The following is a 23,016-nucleotide window of genomic DNA, read 5'->3' as shown; positions in this document are numbered from 1 at the left end:
ATATTGGGGTATGATTTTGCACATTTAGAAAGTGAAGGTGTTAATCAGCATAGAATATTATTTTATCGTTTACCAATAAAACTAACTAAGCACATAAGTTTTTTATTTTTATTTTCTCATAGCTAGCAGAATTCTATTCAGTGAACCCTATCTCGCCGAAACCCTATCTCCGCCGTTTTCTCGCAATCATGGTAACGATTCTCTCACGCTCGATTTCGATAGTCTCGATCTCATTCGTATTCTCGTTCACCGAAAACCTTTTGTTTTTCTTCGGTACAGATCATCTCAGAGAAGAACAGGCGCGAGATCTCCAAGTACCTCTTCCAAGGTATGAAAAATCAAACATTTTTCGATATCGATTCTTTAGGTATCTGAAATTTAATCGGCGTTTCGTGTTCAGAGGGTGTCTGCTATGCGAAAAAGGACTTTAACCTCGCGAAGCACCCAGACATCGATGTCCCGAATCTTCAGGTGATAAAGCTTATGCAGAGCTTCAAGTCAAAGGAGTATGTCCGCGAGACCTTCGCTTGGATGCACTACTACTGGTATTTGACCAACGAAGGGATTGAGTTCCTTAGGAATTACCTCAACCTTCCCTCTGAGATCGTTCCCGCCACTTTGAAGAAGGGCAAGATAGCTGGTAGACCCATGGGCCCACCTGGTGACCGCCCACGGTATGAGTTAAACTGTTCTTATAGCATATGTTAGGTCTTAGGTGCATTGTTTTAGGCTAGCTAGCTCAAAATTTTTTTTTGTCAGAGTCAGTTGTACTCACATGATTAATTGTTATGACCGTGATTGTGGCTTTAGATTGGTCATGGGTTCTTGACGAATTACCGATGGTATGAATTCGTGTGAATTTTCCGTTTTTGCGAATTGATTAGTTAAATGGTTCTTTTAGGCATTGGCATATTATACCATATGTTAGGCCTTAGGTGCATTGTCTTAGGCTGGCTGGCTCAATGCATTTTGTCAGAGTCAGACGTGCTCATATCATTTTGACAGATTACTGATGGTATGAGTTCGTGTGACTTTTTTTTTGTTATTTAGGAATTGATTAGTTAAATGGGTTCTTATATGTGTTCATGGCTTTAGATTGGTAATGTAAAGAGCGGATTGGTTCTGAGTTGGACTTGATGTATATCTTAGTAGTTTAGGCTAGTCATCTTTTTTGTTCTTCTTATCTATTGTTTTGACATGTGTAGATTGTGACTGTGTGTTTCGCTTTCTAAACTTGCGTTGACTCACCTTTTTGAGCTGTGTGACTTTTCTCTCTGTGACTCAGTGGCCCGCCTCGTGATGGGGAGCGTAGGTTCGGTGGCGACCGCGACGGATACAGATCGGGCCCGCGTGCTGGTCCGGGCGATGAGTTTGGCGGTGACAAGAGTGGAGCACCGGCTGATTACAGACCTTCCTTCGGGGTATGTTTGCGTATTTTTTTTTTCTTTCACAATCCCGTTACAGTATTCTAGTGCATGTTATTGATGAAGCTACACAAGTTTATGTCTTTTGCCAACGTGTCTACATAAGGTGGATCATGACGAGTTTGTATGCTTTCAGGGTGGACGAGGTGGCTATGGTCGTGGTGCTGGTGGTATTGGTGCTGGTCCAGCTAGCTCATCTTAGGCAGAGATTACCATCCATCAGGTGCAATGATTTAAGAATTGAGAGACATGTTTGTTAGGAAGAGAAGACTGAGAAGTTTTGTTTTCTAGTCAGCCTTTGATTTTGCGACTCTGTTAGATTTTTTTATATATTTATTTTACATGGTTTTTACTGCGTTGAAAATTTCCGGGTATTTATCGATTATGATGTTTATGAAATGTTTGCTTTCTAGCTTGAGTTTTAAAGAATGTATTTGCTCTTGAATTCGTGGATCACATGTGTTAGTATTACGAAGCTTGTTAATTGAAACATGTCCGGGCCTTAACAGGAGTCACATAAACATTACTTGGGGGTTATTTAGGGCGGTTAATTCTACTTAGTTAAGCTGCTAGTTCAAATCCCTCATTGAGTGTACAGGCTAATTCCAGAACTATGTATATTTCTTTCTTACTCAGCTTTTCGATTGTATATAATGAGCTTTTCATTATACTCTCGTATTAGCGCGCTTTGGACAAGGTTTTTCTGAGACGTCGGACAAGGTGCATCGCGTGTGATACTGATTGCAGTGTCAAATAGCCAACTAAACACTTGAGTTTCTATACTTCCATAATCTAACGCTCTATATTTTGCAAGTTATACCCATCTAATTTTTTACCATCATCGAATTTGCTTATTCATTCAAGAGCCCGACAATGGTGCTAGAATCCATCAAGTCATTATCTTTCCTGTCTTTTTTATTTATTTCTTTTTTATTTGAACTTTTTTTGGGGGGAAACTTGTGCGTTTCACAAAGACAATTGAGGATCAGTAGTACAAAACTAGGATATTGTAGCAATATTGTGACAGATTGTGTCACATGAATTGTTAACAAAAACCACGGAGAACAAAATTAGCTCGAGTCATCTTCATTGCATCATCAAAGATCACGTCAACGGCGTCAGAAGGGGGCAACGAGGCGAGGTGAGCCACGAAATGCATGGGCTATATGTTAGCAATCCATCTCGATTCATGAGGTTGGTAATTCCACATTGTTTAGCCATGCAAAATCTCTACTGGAGAGCCAGCACTTCACCGTGTATTGACGAAACATAACCATACCATTTTATTCCGAATAAGCCCAACAACTCACCAGTCTCCGATCGAAACACCCCTCTCAGACCGACATTCGAGTTGTTCGGGTGGAATACCATGTTGACATTAAGTTTGACGAATCCCACAGGCGGCGAAGAGCAATGTGGAGTGTGATTTTTTTTTTTTTTTTTTTTTTTTGAGCTCATTGAGGATGTTCGTAGCATTTTCGATCAAGCTTTCTCATTGTCTTCACGCTCCACGACCCCACACAATGTTCCGCTCACCTCAAAGAAGCCACAAAGAACAACAAAAAGCTCCGAATCTGCTACCAAGGCCGAGATAAAAACGCAAGGCAAACATGAGTGAGATAATCATGAACATGATTCCTAACTGCGTAGTGGAGAGGTATTTCTTCCAAGCAATTCTTGAGTCATTGACACCCCAGCAGCGCATGCTTGGTGGTTTCGGCGGGGCTACATCGGTATTGTGCACGAATTCCCGTTAATTTACCATTAACATTTTAAGCTTATAATATAATGGACCGACTTCTGATCTGAGTCCTTGATTACATTACTCTGAGTGAAGACATTATTCAGTTTTCAACGACAAAATATACTTAAACAGCTGTTCATATAGATAAAATAATAATAAATTAACTTGAAATCGAATGTGAAAGAACCATGTTGAAATTGATTACAAAACGTAATATTTGTGTAAGAGCTTCTAGTACTCGATCCACTAGGGAAATAAGATATCATATCACAAAAAGGATATGTTAAACAAAACTATTCAAGAAGAAGAGCTCTGTACTACACCAAAACCAAACAAAATTTGGAATCTACAAGAGGACCAAGAGCACAAGAGGCAACGGCCGGTCTCGAAACGAGAATTCAAAGACTGCTTACAATTATTTTTGATGGTCAGTAATTCTCAGCCACGGGTCTGGACGGGAAAAGCCTCAAGAGAAAAGTGACGAGCGACCAAACGCAGACGAGGCCGAGGACTTGGAAGCACAGAACCATGGAGAACAAGGCACCACCTTTTTCTGCAAGCAGCGGAGTCGAAGGAAGGTCCTTCAACGAGAACAACAGCCTCTGGAGAAAATGCGCTGCCCTGGTCAACTGATATAGCCTATAAATCTGCCAAAACAGTTCAAACGTGTCACAGAAAGCGATGCAAAACACACAGTAGAAACACGTTTTCTTTTCATCTTCTCGAAATGACCCTAAATCTCTTCCAAGCGTTTCAACCTTAAAAGCGCTTGTTCGAAGAACGGAAAAAATTATACAAAATGGCCAATTGAAACTAATTGATTTTTCATAAATATAGTCAGAGTTACGTTGTCAAATTTTTTCTGACACTGAATAAAATATTTGACGATTTATGCAACTTTCAAAAACATCATTGAAACCTGGTACACGCACACTTTTGAATATTTCATTAAGTTCCAACCTCGAAAACAATTGGAATGATGGGCCAAGAAGACGAGCCGAGTCTATCGGTGAGCGTTTCGAAACCCAATTGAGCGAGACAGCCCATTAGAAATGGGAGCACCGCGGCCACGGCTGGGAGACCGATCATAGGAAAGTTGACATAGCAAGCAACCAATGGAACCATGACCTTGAGACCCATCGTGAAGAACGCGGTCGTTAAATACCCCCTGAGGCCCGTTATGAGACCCCACCTCTTCGCACTGAACTCCAAGTAAGGCCTCTGGACTCGGTCCGTCACGAGCAAGAACGAGCCGAGCCCGATGTAGAACAAAACCTCAAAAATCACCGAAGACACTATTTCTGCGGAAACCAAGAACAGGGATATACTAAAATAAGATGATGAAATCAACCAAAGAATCTCAATATTCAACTACAGTACTAACAACTGAAATCTTCTCGTACGGAATTAAACACAAACCCTTGAATTCAAAGTTCTATAAGTATGTTAAAAGCTAACAGAAACCTGCAATTGTGCTCTCGTCAAAGATAAGCTCGATGATTTCACTGAGGAAGAACTGAGGTAGAATCAGGGACGAGATCAGCGCTATCGGGGCTAGAATCCAAAGAAACGAGCCTTTGTCAACATCGAAAGGCGCGGAAACCAGTTTCTTTTCCTCTACAAGCTGGTGAGTCAACCCGTGAAATGAAATCGAACCCGATTTCCCACGAAACGGCTCTTCTGCGTCGAACCGAACAGCCGGTAATCTAGGGCTCGCTTTGACTGGAAGTTCCAACTTACCATTGGAACTAGAGCTAGAAGAACAACACACAATCACTCGTTTTTTCAAAGTCAGCAAACATGACTTCTTTTCGAATCTTCCCAAACCTGGAATCAAATTAATCTTAAGGCCTCCATCACTCAAAGCAAGTAAGGATTAAAAACAAGAACAAAAAAACTTATCCGGAAAAGAGGAAACCCACATTCGCGCTGGTTCCTGAATCGAACATCACTACTTGAAACCTTTGAGGAAACAAAACGCTGTGTGAATCAGTGAATGAAGTTCAGAAATGAATATACAAACGAAATTAGAAATTCGACTTACGAGTGGCTGGCGATTGTAATATAAACCGACCTTCGGAGCAGAAATGCCGAGGCAAGCCGAGTGAAACTCCATTAAAATGACTGGAAGTGAGGGTTTTGGCAGAGAGAGACTAAACCATTTCGTTCTTTCCCCGCCAAAGAGAGAAGCGAAAAAACAAGAAAGCGATAAATGTATGATGGGCTTTACGAAACTGGGCTTCAAGCTGTAGACGCATCTCGTTTTAATTCGGGAAATTATGGAACTATCACTTCCATAAAAAAAAGTTCCTAAATACCTTACCCAAATTACAAAAATTCGGTTGAGAGAGTAGAGATAATACTTGCTATACAAACTTAGATTCTACTTCCATTTCACGATTTACCTTTCTTTTATCATTGTCGGAGAGTCTAAAATTCAACCTTTTTTTTTTTTTTTTTTTTTTTTTTTTTTTTTTTTTTTTCTAAAATGAATAGATTTTACGTAAGGGCAAGATGGAAAATACATTATTTATCCATCCGCATAAATGTTGACATCTAGCATTGGAGATGCTCGAGCATCTTTAATGGTTTGTAGCTTAATAATTGTGAGAACTTGCTAGCAATTAGCAAAAGTTGTAAGCTAGTTGCTTACCATTATTTTGCACTTTACCTATTAGCTTAACTAAGTTACTTTGCTTAACTAAGCTACTAGCTTAGCAAATTAAATGGACCAATTTTTTTTTATTTTTTTTTAAATTTAATAAGTGGAAATTGAATAGAAAATAATAATAAAATATTAATTATTGACATGTGGGATAAAGTTAAGCTAGGAGAGTGATTTAGCTTACCAATAGAGAACAAATTTGCTTAAATTAGTTGTAGCTTAAACTGTTTATGTGGCAAGTTAAGCAAATATGGTATTTGCTTACCATTAAAGATGCTACCATTAAAGATGCTCTAATGCGATTGTATATAATAATAAAAAAAAAGTAAAATAAAATCGTAAACAAAAATGAAAATATCGATGAAATACGTATTTATTGAAAGGAAGTTTTGAGACTCGGGCCGCAAAGGAAGAGGCCAAAGGGGTTTCGCCTATGATTTCGTCGGGTCTAGCAGAGACGGGCAATTACAAAGGACATCAGATAGGACGCCACAGCGGAAACAAAAGAGATGGAGTTTCTCATATTTAAAATCAGCCCATCGGATCTTGCTGTCGCTGTCGTTTCTGGTCTTGGTGCCTCTGCGGAGTAGGTTGCATATACGTCGAAACGGATTTGGATGCAGAGGAAAAGGCCAAGGAAATGTCCTCGATCGTCGCAAGCCACTTCGATGACCTCGCTAGCAGGGACAGATCTAGGTGGGGACCAGTGGGGGCACGTGCCCCCACGCAAAAAATCGAGAAAATATATATATATATATATATATATATATTTTACATATTTTCAAAAATTATTTATATTGGAATATTTTGTTTTCAATGTAAAACTAATATTTTACCACACGTGGCACAAATGAAACCTTGGCTGCATGGTCAGAGAGCCCGAACTGCACATGCGGGTCCAGGCTAGGGGTGGCAATTTGGTCCGGACACGAAACACGAAACGGTTACGACACGATTTAAAGCGGATTTGGATCTCAATAAATGGGTCGGTTCTTAATTGGATCGAACACGCTAACACGATTAAATAATGGTTCAAAACGACACGATTACGGTAACACGATAAAAAGCCGATTAACACGATTATTAAATGGTCGACACGAAACACGATTACGACCCGCACGAATATGATCCAATTAACACGATTACGAGTAATAGCACGATTACGATCCATTTAAACACGATTAATATTATATATGTAAAATTATAAATTTATAACTATAAACATAAAATTGATATTAAAAAACATGATGTAATAAATAAAGTATATTCGTATAAATATCAATTAACGTATGATAACATATAATCAATAGTATATCAATTGACTGAACGGGAGCAATAAGAATCTCAATTCATTTCGAACAATCACAATTATTATAGTCTCATAATAACATATCATATTCAATTTTGTTTTATTTCAATTCATATCGAACAATTTTCATTCACAATTACAATAACTATCATATCATAATAACGTATCATATTCAATTTTATTGGATTTCAATTAAATTCATATTGAAAAATCTCAATTTGAAATTGACAGTCACAATAATTGTAGTCTCATAATACCGTATCACATTCAATTTTATTTTATTTCAATCCAATTCAATTCATATCGAACAATTACAATTTACAATCACAATAACTATCATCTCATAATAACGTATCATATTTAATTTTATGTGATTTTAATTCAATTCAATTCACAATCACAATAACTATCGTCTCATAATAACGTATCATATTCAATTTTGTTTGATTTCAATTCAATTAAATTCATATTTCAAAATCATAATTTATAATTGACAGTCGCAATAACTATAGTCTCATTATAACGTATCATATTCAGTTTCTTTAAATCGTATGAGTATTGGTTAGAGAGTCACTCGTAGTGTATTTGTTGAATATGTGAATGTGAATTTGGGTATTGATTATGTACTTGTTGAACTTTTGATTTTTGGTATTATTGAACTTCTGGTCTTGGGCAGTGTTGAACTTCTGGTTTTGGCTTAAGTTTAAAGTGTGTTTGTTTTTTGTGTAAGTGTTTTTATTTTTTATTTTTTATTTTTTACAGGCTATAAATGGATTGTGATTCTAAATCAGTTGAAAAAACAGTGTCGATGTATCGGAAGTTAGTACAAAAAGAAAGATGACAATTCTGATCTTATGACTTATGTTTTTTTTTTATAATTATATCGCAACTAATTGAGTCCGAATGTCTAAACACGGTTAAAACACGATTAAATACCCATTTAACACGACTATTAAACGGTTTAATTTAAACGGTTATGGATCTGTAAAAAAAATAAACGGTCGGATTTGGATCTAGATTTCAAACACGATTAATAAATGGTCGGATTTGGTTCTAGCAATTATTTATACAAACACGATTAACACGACACGATTACGACACGAACACGAAATTGCCATCCCTAGTCCAGGCGTCGATTCCCAATACCATTTTATGTCTAACATTTTATGTCTGATTTAAAGCTGTCCGTTTTTAATGCTTAAAAGCATAAATATATTCTATATTTTATTACTCATATAAATCTTTTCTGAAATCCAAAACTCTAATAGCTTTTAATTAATTTAATTGGAAATATTTTTTCCTCATACAAAATAAACTACAAGAATATTATAATGGTTATGTTGTGAATTCCATGATTAATTTTTAAATAGATTTAAACATTGCGTTCGAATCTTTTGGATTTGATGCTCATAAATTTAAATATTTGTTGCAATTTTAAACTCCAATATGCTTCAAACAACTTTGAATATAATTGACTTTAATGGTCCATGATGCCAATTTGAGTGCTTTTTTTTTTATTCTAGTTCATTCAAAAGTATTTATTTTACAAAAATGATATAATTGAAATTAGTAATTTGAATATTAATATTATTTGTTGTTTATTTTTTATACACAATCATCTTTGATTTAAGTACTTTTTTTTATTAAAAAACTTTAAATATAGCATTTTACTAATAAATTTATATATCATTTAACTATAATTTTTTATTCATATTGTAAAAATTAAATGCTAAATGTTACTTTTTAATGATAACAACCATTGTATTATATTTTAAAATTTATTTATTCTTTTAATTTAAAAATAATAAGAATCACTACCTTTTTACAAAGATGGTTAAAAATATTAAAAATTTGCAAATATTCATACATATATAATAATTTGTGCCCCCACTTAATATAATTTTTAGATCCGCCACTGCTCGCCAGCCTGATTACCGAGGAAGGTACCCACCGTTTTTGTCATGGAAAACAGGGGAAGTCCGTGAATTTGTAACCAAAGGGGAAGTCCGTGAATTTGTAACCAAAGACTTGTGAAGTAGAAGTGTTTGTCATCTGAACCATCTATCGACGTGTCTTTGAGAAGCAAGAGAGTTGTCAAAATGCCATGGCTCGTTAGAGAGTACTCGAAGTTTGTCTCGCTCGATACTGAAATTGAAGGAAATCTGTCGGGGGCGACTTGAGTGATGTCGAGCCTGCCCGAGGGATTTCAAAGGGAAAAGAACAATCCTTGAAGAAATTTAGTCGTGCAGGCTTGGCCGTGAGAATCTTCCCCAAGAGACTAAACATGATTTCCTCTTTTCCCTTTAATTTTTGAAAATTATAATTTTTATCTAATTTTTTTTAAAATTTGTTATATTTTAGTCTAAAATTATATGATATTTTTCATATAAGCCCCCTCGAATAAATACTTCAAATTGGCCTCTCTTTGCTTTGCTGTAATGGCTCCGCCACTGTTTGTGAGACCATTTGAGTATATCAAATTCTAAACATGTTTTATTTTTTTCTATATATATATATATATGCCACTCATAAGTTTTTAAAATATACAAATCCGCAAAATTTGAAGTTGTTGAATTGTTGAACAACCATGATTGATTTTTTATTATAATTATTACAACTATAACCAATGATGAAATTATAGATCGTGATAAATGCTAAAACCGGTTTCGAAACCAAAATACACACAACTGAGCTTTTTGTTTTTGGAAGTAACATTTTACTGCAAGGCAAGTCAAGACAGTAAGATTGAAAGCTCATATTCTGTCTTACATTATTATAATTTTTTTTTCGTCCTTTTTCTTTCCATGGCTATAATTCATTTCCCCCCATCACCGACGCCATAATCATCGCATATAACGGTTTGCGTTGTGTGCATTATTAACCAGCGTCATAATAAAATCGTCTATATATAACGATTTACGCACACGCAAAAAACATTGCTACAAACCAACACCACGCATTATTATCTTTATTCTCATCTCTCTCTCTAAAAAAAAAAAAAAAAAACTCTCTTTACCCTACTTGCCATACAAGTCTTAATCATCGGGTCGGATCCACAACATTATGGTGTCGGAACGGGTTTTGTCGAGAACGGTGTGCGTTATCGGGGCGGGCCCGGCGGGGCTGGTGGCGGCGCGTGAGCTGAGGAAAGAAGGCCACGTGGTGGCGGTGGTGGAGAAGAGCCACGACGTGGGCGGTCAGTGGCTGTACGATCCCGACGTGGACGGTGAGGATCCGATCCGGTGCGGCGGGGTCCACAGCAGCGTGTACGCGTCGCTGAGGCTGGTTTCGCCGAGGGAGACCATGGGCTTCACGGACTTCCCTTTCTCGGCCAAGAAAGGCCGGGACTCGAGGCGGTTCCCGGGCCACAGAGAGGTTTATCTCTATCTCAGGGACTTCTGCGACTGCTTTGGGTTGAGAGAGCTCGTTAGGTTCAACACTAGGGTTGACTACGTTGGCATGGTCGACGATGGCTCTGCTAGATGGGTTGTTAGGACCAGAGAATTAGTGGATTATGGTAATAATGATGATGATGATGATAAGATAATCCTTGTTGGTGAGAATCTACGACGTCGTGTGGTGATCAAAGAAGAGGTTTTTGATGCTGTTGTTGTGGCCACCGGACATTATTCTTTTCCAAAGCTGCCTTCTCTCAAAGGTATGGATCGAAAGTGATTTGACTTCTTTTCCAGCTAAATGAAGAAAAAGTGATTGACTTTTTTTTTATTTTTTTTAAATTAATCTAAAGCTGACCCATTGATGTAATTAGTAAAAAAAAAAAAAAAACTAATATATAGTGTGTGTGTGTGTGTGTGTAAATACCCTAAATAGTAAATACACTATGATTTACTTATAAAAACATTAACAAAATAGTTCTGAAATATTTTAACATTTTTGACACATGCAGTATATTATAAGCAACAAAACACTGCCAATTTATATATATATATATATATATATATATATATATATATATATATATATATATAGGGTAAAAAAAATTATTGTCACTTCGTATTTATACATTCTTATAAATTTTGAGTATCGTTAAGAATCCCATGTTGAAAATAAATGAGAACTAACAAATTTATAAAAATCATGAGTTACTACTTTCATTGTCAATTGATTTAAGATAGAACTTAATGATATTTTCACATAATATCATATTCCATTAAGTCTAAACGGGTATCCAATTTAATAGTTGAGATTCGGTTCAAGACGAGCGAACGCAAATTAGGAATCTCACATTGAAAATAAACGAGAACTAATAAGAAAGAGTTTATAAATATCGTTAGTTACTTTTTTTTTTGTTGTCATTTGATAGTAAGATGTAACCTATAATACTTTCACGAGTACTTCTATTCTATATACAATAATTGGTAACAGGTATGGGTTCTTGGAAGCGAAAGCAAATGCACAGCCATTTCTACAGGGTTCCTGAACCGTTTCGCAACGAGGTACGTCATATCTGAATTATTGCATCAGACAATTAAAAGTTGTTAGATAATATATCTTATCCTTAAATTATTTCTTTAAAAATGTATTTTTTGTTTAATTATTTTCTCCTACCTAATTACACATCTAATAAGATTCTGAAAATAAGAAGTCCATTTTTGGGTGATATAGCTAAATAACTAATTTAAAGTTATAAATTTACAAAATAATCAAGATTTTTATTAATTAAGTGAAATAGCCAAAATGCACAGTAATCTGGTTTCAAAAAAAAATTTGATCCCAAGATTAATTTGTTTGAAAGTAATAAATTATTTATAATAATCGTAAAAAAATTTAATATTGGCTGTAAAAAAAACGTAAATTTGACTACTTTGCTGAAAAGTTAAAATTTTGACTATTTTACTAATCAATAAGTTTCAAATAGTTATTTTGTACAATTTTATTTTAAAAAGGAAATTCACTTAATGGTCAATTATCATGACGTTATCTTTCAGAAACTGAAAAGGAATAAGTAAACAATTTGTGAAACGTCGCGTATGTAATGTAATGTAGGTACTTAATTATGATTAGCTGTATTAATTGATTTAATATGATGTTTTAGGTTGTGGTGATTGTTGGGAATTCACTGAGTGGTCAAGATCTGTCAATGGAGTTGGTTGACGTGGCAAAAGATGTGTATGTGAGTGCAAGATCCATGGAAACCATCACTGAGGGACTTTCCAAAGTCATAGCCAAACATCAGAATTTACATCTTCGTCCTCAGGTACTCACTCTTTCTACTTTCTACTGTATAGCTTTTGTAATTTCTATTATAGTTTAGAGGAATTTTGGTACAAATATTATTAAATCCATGTCATTATAGATGAAGCTAAGTAGAGTTCAGGGGACGCTTTAGCCCGACTTATTTTTTTAAAAAAAAATTTCCTGTAACTCATTGTAAAAAATAATTACATATTATAATTTCAAATCTCTTAATTGATTTTTAAAACTAATTATTCCACATAACTTAATTGAAAAATTATTACAGAATAACTTTAATGATAGTTTTTATATCTAGCCACTGGTGAAGAAATTTCATAGCTTCCTCCTTTCATGTCATTTTATTAAAATCAACTAAATCTTACAATTTGACAATTTTATTACTAAATAGATTGTGCAAAAACTACACTACTACATATATAGACCTGTCGCACCTAATGCCAAAATATCGCACCGAAATACATATTTTTTATCGTGATACTTCAATCACGATACTATATATTTCGCGAATCAATTTAAAATTTTGTGACAGATTAATCATGAAATAGAAAAAACGGTCGAGAGTATTTTTTAAGAAAATAATTCAAATTTTGATTTTTTGTTAGTTTTAGTAAAGTAATATAAGCTTAATAACATTTGTGTCAAAGTCCCTCTAGTAAATACTAATAATGTTTATAATTGTATCAACATGCATTTTATAATAATAATGCCTAAAAATTGTTACAGATTGAGTGTCTTGAAGAAGAGGGAAAAGTTTTCTTTGTGGATGGTTCTTGGGTCATCGCAGACACAATCATTTACTGTACTGGGCAAGTTTTCCTAACTAATTAAATGCCTCTCTTTCTATATATAATATTTCAAAATATATATGTTATGTGATTATTTTTTGATCTCGAGGTTCCACTGGATGTTGGAAGTTGGAATGTAAATAAAATTTCTATCTATATTTTTTAAACTATTTTATTATTACGTCATATATATTATGTTCAAATTATTACGTTCGATATTTAAGCATAAACTACAAAAAAAAACAAAAAAAATCCTTAAACTTCAGTATATTAATATTGAATTTATTTTCTAGGAAGTTGAGAATTGGAATCATGTCATGAAAACCTCAGCCTATAATTAATTGTCACCATAACGTCCATATAACTGTTGGGTTGGATGGTCAACTAATTATAAAAAATAAAAAAATGTAATAATAACAAGTATTATATATAATGCAGATATTCATACACATTCCCATTCCTTGACACCAAAGGAATAGTCTGTGTTGAAGACGACAAAGTGGGTCCTCTCTTTGAACACACATTCCCTCCTTCACTCGCTCCTTCTCTAACTTTTATCGGCATTCCTAAAAAGGTACTTAATCTTTTTTTGTTAATTACTTTAAGCTAGATATCTAGAGTTTTATTGAATTGATACTAATCTATGATCAGTGAACGTAGTTTGTCAAAAAAAAATTAGTATCAACATTCATAATCATGAGATATTATGATTAAAACATATATTTTGTCATAATCAAGAGATATTTATTTATTTATTATTGTATTATGATTTTGATGTACTAATTAAGATCAATTGAGTTTGTGCAGATAATTGGATTTCCATTTTTTGAATCACAAGCAAAATGGATAGCTCAAGTGTTGTCCGGAAGAAAAACACTGCCATCATATGATGAGATGATGAAATCCATCAACGAGTTTTATCTCTCAAAACAACCCAACGAGAACATCCATGATATTGCTGATTTTGAAGTAATAATAATTAGTAACCCTTCACTAAACCAATCGAATTAATCATAGCATATTATGAAACTAATGAATCTAATAATTTTTTGTTGTTGTTGTTGATCATTTTCAGTATTGTGACAAGTACAGTGATTATGTTGGATTCCCACACTTGGAAGATTGGAGAAAAGTGCTGTGTAAATCGGCAATAGTAAATTCTTTGGTCAACTTGGAGACTTACAGGGATTCTTATGACCATGATCATGATCTTCTTCTACAGGCTTTTGAAAGCGCACATTTCACTCAACAACCAGAGTCTCAAGCGCTTTCTACATGATTGCAATAATAAAAAACAAGTTTTGGACCTACAGAAGTTTCTTCTGCTATTATTTATTTATTTTTTTTTGTAATTTTTAAATATCGTTCTACTTCTTTTGTGTACCTACAACTTTTTGTCGGTTTTTGGTAGATATTTTATTATAAGGTGAGTTTGGTACCTTATATAAATTGCAGCAAAAGCTAGGAGACACATTTTTGTTTCTTATCTGCTACAACAAGCAAAGGTGAAAAAAAAGCACTAAAAGTATGTACGAAATCAATTACTACGTCACTTTGAATCCAATTTTTTTTATTTATTGAATGTTTGTTCAATTAATAGATATAGCTTGATTGAATTATTGGTTTTATTGAATGTTTGTCCAATTAATAGTCCATGATCTTCTTAACTTGTTATCGATTTCCTTTATGGCTTGATTGAATTATTGGTTTTATTGAATGTTTGTCCAATTAATAGTCCATGATCTTCTTAACTTGTTATTGATTTCCTTTATAGCTTGATTGAATTATTGGATGAGCAAGTATTGACGAGATTGCTGACGTGGCTTTCTATTTCCTACCTGTTAGCTGACGTGTCTAATTCTTTATCATTTACTTGTATTACTTTACTCTTCCTCTTGAAACAGTGTTTGGGCTGAACATTTCATATGAATCAAGTTCAGAGATTGATCTCTTTCCCTCTCAAATTTTAATCGTTTGCATCAAATAAACTAATAAACACAGATAATCACATGCTTTAATAGTTAATCCCTTGATTTAAGGGATTTATTCGGACTAAATAAACACGTATCAGTTAAGAATATATATGAAAAAGTCAACGATATTAACATATAACAGAATAATAAATAACACCATTTATTTCCGAAAATGTGTAAATCCTCTGACTTCCGTAACTAAAGTTATTCTAGTAAAATCTATAAGGAGTAAAATTGCCAAAAGTCATCACTGATGGCTATATATATTTGAAACATTTAGTAAACATTGACTAAATTGCCGACGTTTGTAGTGGCTTAGTTCGTGCAATTTTCATAAAATAACTCACCAGGTCGAAATTAATTAATTAACTGATTATGTTAATTTTAATTTACTTTGAAAAATAGATCATCAGACTTAAGTAAATTAAATTAATCGGTTTAGTTAATTAATTAATTTCGGCTTGATGAATTATTTTCTTAATAAAATGAAATTTTGGTTAAAATCTTAAAAAGAAACTTGAAAATGAGTTAATTAGAACAAATTCTTCTATAATTAAAGGGTTAATAACATAACCATTTAAATAAAAGATTACGTTGTAAATCAGTTCAAAGAACTCAAAATAAAAAACATTAAAATTGCTAAACAAATTTCAGGCAAATCTCTAAAACCCTTATGTTTCTAAAATAAGATCCACTTACCTGTAGTTGCAGAACCTGGAAGAAAAAAAATACACAAGTAGCAGCGATAATACATAGAACAACAAGAGTTTTGGTGCTGTGAAAATGTTACCGCCTTTTTGGTTTTTTTTTTCATTGCAATATTTATACTGAATACAAAAATAAAACTAAAATCATGGCGTTAGTCGGCTACTTCCTCGGCCACGATCCTAAAGACTTGGTCATAATACCACGTTCACAAGCTGAAAGTGTGTCTTATTTGCAAAAAAACAAACAAAATACTAAATTAATGACATCCACGTGTACTAGATTAACTAACATTACTTACTATCTCATGCAAAAAAAAAAAAAAGTGGGGTACTCTAGAGGATTACAACATGCAATATATATGTTATATCACAAAAGGATTCAGTTTTGGGAAATATCTCCCTTTGGAGGTGTTGGTTTTCTTAGAGCAAAAAACTGCAGAGCGTAGATGTTGAGGAATCCGCAATTACGAGTTTAATTATAACATTGGTTTAATTATAACATAGTATATGCATATACCAATTACCTTATCAATATGCTACTAATTTTTTCTTTCTATCCCGAATAATCTGGATACAACATAAGATTGCATTTTCCAAATCCTTCATCGCCTATTTTCAAACAACAATTTAATGTTGCTTCCGATAAGAAAAATATTGTCCATTTAACATAAATGATGCAGTTATTAAACAACGGTCTCTCCTTGTTGTTCCCTTTCTTCTCAGGTGTATCATCCTTGAATGTCATGGCCAGGGACGAAGCAGGATTTCACTTTAGGGGGTTAATTTGTAAAAAAAAATTCAGGGAGACTAATTTGTAAATTTCAAGGGTAAAAAATTGTAAAAATAAAATGAAAAGTGGGTAAAAGGTGAAAAAATAAAATAAAATTAGGGGGGGTTATAACCCCCCTCAGTTACACCTGACTTCGTGCCTGGCCATGGCGATGGTGTTAGATGAATCAATGACTCCAAGCTCGGCTCAATTAGACTTATTTTCCTCTAGAGTCACAAGAGCAAAAGCTTTGTTGATAGTCGGTATAATAAGATCTACCAGAAGAACTTGGCTCCAAGCATGATTAAAAAAAAATCATTTAATCCCATTAGATATGTCTGCAAGAAATAAGTTAGTTCCTTGATCTTCCGCACATGCACTTATTACCACTCGAGCAGGTTGAACAAAATTTGTTGAGTATTTCGAAAGAGACTTGAGCTTAGTGAGAGAGAGAATCACTAACTTACAGCGAAGTTGTAAAATCCGAGGAGCATAATGAAAAAAAATACATAGATCATTAAATAACGAACTGAGCTTAATGCAGCTATAGCTAACTTGCCAAATACAAATTAGTCACGTATATTTAAGACACTAATGCTAAACAGACTCAGCCAATAGGGAGTTCCACTTGAATAAGTATTTCGAATTGTTAGCAAATTTCTCTAGTTCGGTAGTCATGTATTTTTAAGACACTAATACTAAACAGAACTCGGCCAATAGATTTTATCATATTATTTTTATCGCGCTACAATACGTGAAATTAGTTGCTTGTAAAACTTGTCAAACAAAATTCGATGGCTTGGTGCTTTCTCGTAATACCAAGGTCGTCTTAATCAAGGTTTTCCAAAGTTAACTTTCCATCCGTATTTGTAGTAATGCCTGCCCTTGATGATTTTTTTTGTATCATTATTGTAGATAACTTTCCATCCGCAATAAATTCTATAAATTTCCTTTGAAATTAATGATTCATCTTTAATGGTATATAATAATACCATATACTTGGTCACCTTCCATTGGCTAAATAATCGCACTTTTTTTTTTTTTTTTTTTTTTTTTTTCCCTGTTTTGATACTTCACCTTGTGCATTCTTTTGTTACCAAAGTTCAACAAAGATACTGTCTTTTTCACGATTTAAAGTGTGAAGATATAAAAGAGAAGACTGATTGAAAAGCAGCTTCATTGCACGTAGAGTAACTTAGAAGCCGCTTCACTTTCTAACTACTAACAGAAATTAGCACTTTTTCTTTTGAATCTCCAAAAGAGTTTTTCAAGGAAACAGCTCATCTATGCCCACTTGGTGGCTTCTCTTTTCTTTCGCCTATTACATCACCAAAATATATATATGATATATCTGTGAATAAAGAAATGAAAAAGTTCTGATCTTTTCTTTTAATTACAAGACAATCCCACTGTAAAAAAAGAAAAGAAAGAAAGCACACTCTCTCTGGGTTCTGCTTTGCTTTGCTTTGCAGGTTTGGTGGTTCATAACTTGTGAACTATACTTGACTCGCTATAAGCTGTTGTTGAGTGCTAACTCTAACCGGACATCTCTGCCCTCGGCGTCTTCTCGTCACTTTTCCCCAGCATATCACACTCCTCTCCTCTTTTACCGTTTTACCCTCCGAGGCCCGTTTCTGACTCCTCGAGCACCTGTTTCTTCCTGAGCCCACCGCAGCAGATTCCATTAGACCTCCTATCATCTGGAGATCCTCTGTGACCTCGTGCCTCGACAGTGACACCAGGCTCGGCAGAATCTCCCGCTGGAAGTCCTTCCTCTGGCGATTCCTTCCCCGCCGGGCCCGGCCCTGACACTTTTTCTGCTGATCTGGCGACGAAAGCAACGCCGTCCCGGTCTCTTCTTCCCTCGGGAAATGTTTGTCTGATTTCTCTTCTTCCAGACTCAACGTCATTGCCTCGAAATAGTCCATTCTATCGTTGCCTTCGTTGTTGTCGTCGTCGACCAAGGAAGACGAAGCTATGCTGGCAAACCAATCGAGAGACTCTTTCAGGGCTTTTGACGAAAAGGAAACGATTGTCTCCGCGGCGTGCCTCGCCAGCTCGTCGTCCCGAGGATCCGAGATCGTCGCCGAGTCTACCGGGTTTCCGTCGGATTGATCTCCTCTCGGCGGTGAGCACTCCTTGTTCTCTGGGCTTGGCGGGGCGTCCGAGTCGATTTCGGTTGTGAATGGCAAACGGGTCTTTCGAGGAAAGTCGGCTTCGTTTACGGATGAGTTCAGGTCGATGACGCATCCGAAACCTTTGCCCTTCGGTCCGGTTCCGTTCTCTACTGCAAGCTCAGCACTGGGAGATAATTCTGTCTCTGACTCGGAGGCTGAGTCACAAGCCATGTTCAAGTCAAGCCCGGTCTGTTTTTCCTTGCTCTTCACATCGATGATACTAGAAGAGCAAGTCTCCTCTGTCTTCTTCAGCACAACTTCCTCTAGCCAACCATTTTCCATCACATAGTTGACTTTCCCTTCATAGCCAAGCTTTGAACCGCTTCCTCCTGAACTGTGACGCGTTAAGTCAGATGAAAATCTAGGCTTTTTGAAGTTCACTGAACCAGTACTTTCGTTGAGCCTATTGGTATCGGACACCAAATCGCAGTCTTCTTGAAGCTCAGACTTTCCACCGGACGATTTGTGTCGCTTATCTACTTGCGCGGAAGCGCTAAAACAAGGGAGGGCTTGTACTGCTATCGAAGTCCGTGAAGACTCACACGGTTCCCTCAGAGTTAGGATTGACTCGGGAAGGTTTTGGTTGTTATTGGTCGGAGCACCATGGTCATCGAAAATGCTTCTGCGCAAAGCTCCGTGTCGTCCCGAGAGGTTTCCATCCAGAGAAACAAAATTTACTCCCGATCCCTCCATGATTTTTCTATCATTGGATGAGCTCTGATTTCCGTCTTGAAATATAGAAGCTTGCTCGAGTTCCTTGTGCAAGGATTTGGAAACCGAGGGAAATTTATCCGCATTGAAACCTTGAAAGAAAGGATTTAACTTGCCGTCACGAATCCCTGAAAAAGAAGGTGTTTGAAGCCATAAGGACATTAAATAAGCAAAAGAAATCTCGAAGATGAAGTTATTGCGTTCACAAAAAAATTGATTGCTCACCAGTTTTATCAGGGTATGAAAACTGTTCCCATCCTCTTCCTGTGTCCGATAAAACCTCGACATGCTGTCTCTTCTGAGCAGTTCTAGTAGATTCTTCCAACGAAAATTGGACACTAGACTGAGTATTTTCAAGACTACCATTGTGACCCACCGGGCTCAAGAACCCGTTTGACGAAAAACTGGCCCGGTCGTTTCGTTTTCCATCTGAGTAATTCGGGTTTTGCAACACCGAAGGAGGAGTTTCGGTAGCCCTATTGAAAACAGGGTTCGATAAATTACTGCCGAAAAATGACATCGTGGCATTGGCATACTTAACCTGCTGAGAATAACTTAAAGCCTCGGACCCTTGAGAGACCTTATTCACATGGTTCACGAGGTCTCTCTCTTCGCAATCGATGTACTCATCAGCGGGAAGTTGAAGATCCAAAAACTTTTTCCCGACTTTCTTGCACTTGGGATCTGATGATCGAAAATCCTCAGAACCCTGAACTAAACTCGCCGGTGAATTAACAATTACAGGGACGGGATTACCGAATCCGGGGGATTGAAAATTCTTCTGAACATATTCAGTCGCAGTTTGAAAGAAGGCGATACTTGAATTGGACGCCTCAGACTTTAAATAACTATTGAACTCCGTCTTTCTTAATTCACCCGTTAGCTCTCTCTGTCTTTTGTAGACTCGGTGGAGCTCCTTAATCTAGCCACCGCCAAAAGAATCCCAACACATCCCAAACGAAACAAAATTAGCATACAAGAATACACTCGTGTAGCTCGGATCGAATTATCTGAAAGTCTCGGCTATGGGCACTAAACACGGATCTCGTGAAGACAAAAAGAAGGTTCAGAGAGAAAAGATTTACCTGGTCCTTGAAAACGGTCTCATGCTTCAGCATTGTCTGCTTCAAGAGTTCCTTGTTGTAAGCCAAAAGATAGTCGGCCGATAAGAAGGCCGTGTTGTACGAGTTTCCGTTTTCTGAGACCTTCTTGTCGGGATTTAAAGGCCATGAAGAACCATTACCATCCAAACTAAGATTACCCGCGTTGTAGTACCTCGGAAAATAACTATTAAATTGCATATTCGCTCCCATCGTTAACTGTAGGAAAATAAAATATATATATATATATATATATAAAAGGCCTTCATTAGCGCAAACAGAACATAAAACCAATCAAAAAATTAGAATGTGGAACTGGTTGATGTGTATCGAGACTGATAATGTGGTGTTCAAATAAACTTACTATTCAGTTAAAAAATAATAAAAAAATAATAATTGTTATTGTTAAAGGGGTGAGATTTAAAATAGCTTGCGAAAACTTAACCGATACATTATTATGATTATTTTAATTATTAAATAAAAAAAAAAGTAACATATCTTGAACAAATTAACAAACCCATGAAATCAGGATGACAAGCTCCAAGTTTTAAAACAAAAATGAAGGTTCAAACTTCGACTCTTGGTCAAAAGTAAAGAAATCATAGGCGTAATAACAAACTGATGAGTTCGCCTAAATCTCATAGCTAAAATCATAAATAACCCAGGTTTATTTCAGAGTTCAGACTTAAAAGTAAGGAGAGAAAAAAAAAAAAAAAAAAACAGATCTTTGACTAACAGAATAACGAAAGATTTCATACGAACGGCAAATCTGAGACGACTTTCGTTGACAGATGTATTTACTAATGTGAAGACATATATTTTCAGTACGAAATAAAATACCGTAAATTAGGTGGAAATGAGAAACGGCGTTGAAGAACAGTCCATCACCATGAGAATCGACTGAGTGAAGTCGTAAAACTATATACTGATATGGATGAAGCTGAAAAGAAGATCACGAAAATGAAAAAAAAGACAGATGAGGAAAATAAGAGAGAGAGAGAGAGAGAGAGAGAGAGAGAGAGAGAGAGATTCTTCTGTGTTTGTATTTGGATTTTGGATCTGCTGGGCCATTCTCTCTAGGAAGATATTGAGAGAGAGAGAGAGAAAGACAAAGTAGAGAGAGAAAGTCTGAGATTTCATAAACAAACGAAACTTACATGAGACGAGACACAAGGAAATGGAATCCTTTCCTTTCTTTTTCTTTTTCTTTTATCTAGATTATCTAGATATTGTTTTTGCGTTATATACGACAAAAATTAATACTGAATTTATTATAAAATAAGCAATTTTCATTAGGTATTCAATTCGAAGATGTTAAAGATAATGAAAAATTCTAATTTTATATTTAATTTAATCATCAACTTATTGAGAAGACATTTTCTTGTGTTTTTAATTTAGTGTATTATACTTGAACCAACAGACAGCACAGTCTCTTTAAAACTACCATGATTTTCTCAACGTTTATATTATTAATAAATAGGGACTTTTTTTCGTGATTTGTTAATGTTGGAATATACAAACAGTTATTACACAGATAAACAACACTATAATATATTTCTAGTCAGCTTGTGGGCCCCACACTTAACATTAAAGTGTGTAGCACGCTGATTCTGTGAAATTTCTCTTTGCACTATTGTCCTGTTACTTTCCTTAAATTACAAAAATGTACTTGATATATATAGATATATGTATGTGTTTATATATTTGCTTTGGATCTATCCACTCTTTCCACTTGTCCATCAGTTTTCCATGAAATTTCCTTTTTCTTCGTCTTTCTTTGGTCCACGAATTGTGAATAAGAAACAGATTCGTAGTATAAAGAGAGATAAAAACAAGAAAAAAGGAAAGACAAAAAAATATGGAAAATAGTGGGGTTCAAAATTGAAATTGATTTCGTGGAAGTAATAGGCAAAAGGTTATTCATTACATCGGGTATTTATTTGACACTTTTACAAGCCCTTAGAATTCTAGACATTCTATAATGTTAATTTCTGTGGGCAAAAAAGTTAAGAGATATTAATAGGAAGGTGACACATAGTAATCAAATAATGAATGAGAATTCTTAAAATTGTTGCTTGATGAGGAATAAATAATGCAGCAGAAGATGGAATAGTTGGTGAGTCATTAGTCCCATCACTGCTTAGAAATGGTCATTATGAGCCTTTCAATTCAAGACCCACATCATAATTTGTGTCCTCTCACATGGTCTAAATTTGCCAAGTCTTTTAAAATTTAAACAAACTAATAATAATAATAATCAATATTAACCAAATCATAATAACGTTATCTGCCAAAATAGGAAGGGACCGTCTCCTTCCACATACCAATGGAAGTTAAGTTTAAAAATGTTAATTTTAGACAAATTAATTTTGAATTCATATTACATTATATGTCTCATTTTTGTTTCTCCATGATAAAAAAAAATACCATCGTTT

General features: G+C 35.2%; 4 protein-coding genes across 5 annotated transcripts; 2 read left to right on the top strand and 2 right to left on the bottom strand.

Annotated features, from left to right (window-relative positions):
* The first annotated feature begins 89 nt into the window (after positions 1-89).
* LOC149384346 (small ribosomal subunit protein eS10z-like) lies at positions 90-1,930 on the top strand. Its single transcript, XM_089629529.1, has 5 exons — positions 90-191; positions 280-328; positions 401-674; positions 1,286-1,421; positions 1,561-1,930. The coding sequence occupies exons 1-5, from the start codon at positions 189-191 to the stop codon at positions 1,624-1,626; spliced, it is 528 nt and encodes a 175-aa protein (XP_089485655.1). The 5' UTR covers positions 90-188; the 3' UTR covers positions 1,627-1,930.
* Positions 1,931-3,287: 1,357 nt separating this feature from the next.
* Positions 3,288-5,347, bottom strand: LOC149384345 (tRNA-processing ribonuclease BN). 2 transcript variants are annotated; one of them, XM_089629071.1, is made up of 5 exons: positions 5,243-5,347; positions 5,091-5,148; positions 4,633-4,995; positions 4,129-4,469; positions 3,288-3,815 (listed from the first exon to the last, which is right to left on the bottom strand). In XM_089629071.1, exons 1-5 carry the CDS (start codon positions 5,282-5,284, stop codon positions 3,597-3,599), a joined length of 1,023 nt encoding a protein of 340 aa, XP_089485197.1. In that variant the 5' UTR covers positions 5,285-5,347; the 3' UTR covers positions 3,288-3,596. The 2 variants fall into 2 exon arrangements, with proteins under 2 accessions (XP_089485197.1, XP_089485196.1); XM_089629070.1 differs by having other exon boundaries at positions 3,289-3,815; positions 5,091-5,130; positions 5,213-5,347.
* A 4,659-nt stretch (positions 5,348-10,006) lies between these two features.
* LOC149384344 (Flavin-binding monooxygenase family protein) lies at positions 10,007-14,760 on the top strand. The gene is made up of 7 exons (XM_089629481.1): positions 10,007-10,800; positions 11,529-11,599; positions 12,199-12,360; positions 13,083-13,165; positions 13,583-13,718; positions 13,952-14,113; positions 14,220-14,760. The coding sequence occupies exons 1-7, from the start codon at positions 10,206-10,208 to the stop codon at positions 14,421-14,423; spliced, it is 1,413 nt and encodes a 470-aa protein (XP_089485607.1). The 5' UTR covers positions 10,007-10,205; the 3' UTR covers positions 14,424-14,760.
* Positions 14,761-17,753: 2,993 nt separating this feature from the next.
* On the bottom strand, positions 17,754-21,789 carry LOC149384343 (uncharacterized). The gene is made up of 5 exons (XM_089628779.1): positions 21,739-21,789; positions 21,422-21,521; positions 20,567-20,800; positions 19,707-20,403; positions 17,754-19,609 (listed from the first exon to the last, which is right to left on the bottom strand). Exons 3-5 carry the CDS (start codon positions 20,792-20,794, stop codon positions 18,090-18,092), a joined length of 2,445 nt encoding a protein of 814 aa, XP_089484905.1. The 5' UTR covers positions 20,795-20,800; positions 21,422-21,521; positions 21,739-21,789; the 3' UTR covers positions 17,754-18,089.
* Between the last annotated feature and the right edge of the window lie 1,227 nt (positions 21,790-23,016).

This window comes from Urtica dioica, chromosome 10 (genome assembly GCF_054948205.1).
Source record: "Urtica dioica subsp. dioica isolate 48M chromosome 10, U.dioica_male_clone48M_v1_H2, whole genome shotgun sequence".
NCBI lineage: Eukaryota > Viridiplantae > Streptophyta > Magnoliopsida > Rosales > Urticaceae > Urtica > Urtica dioica.
Note: the sequence above shows the minus strand (reverse complement) of the source record. Positions and strands in the feature narration are given on the sequence as shown.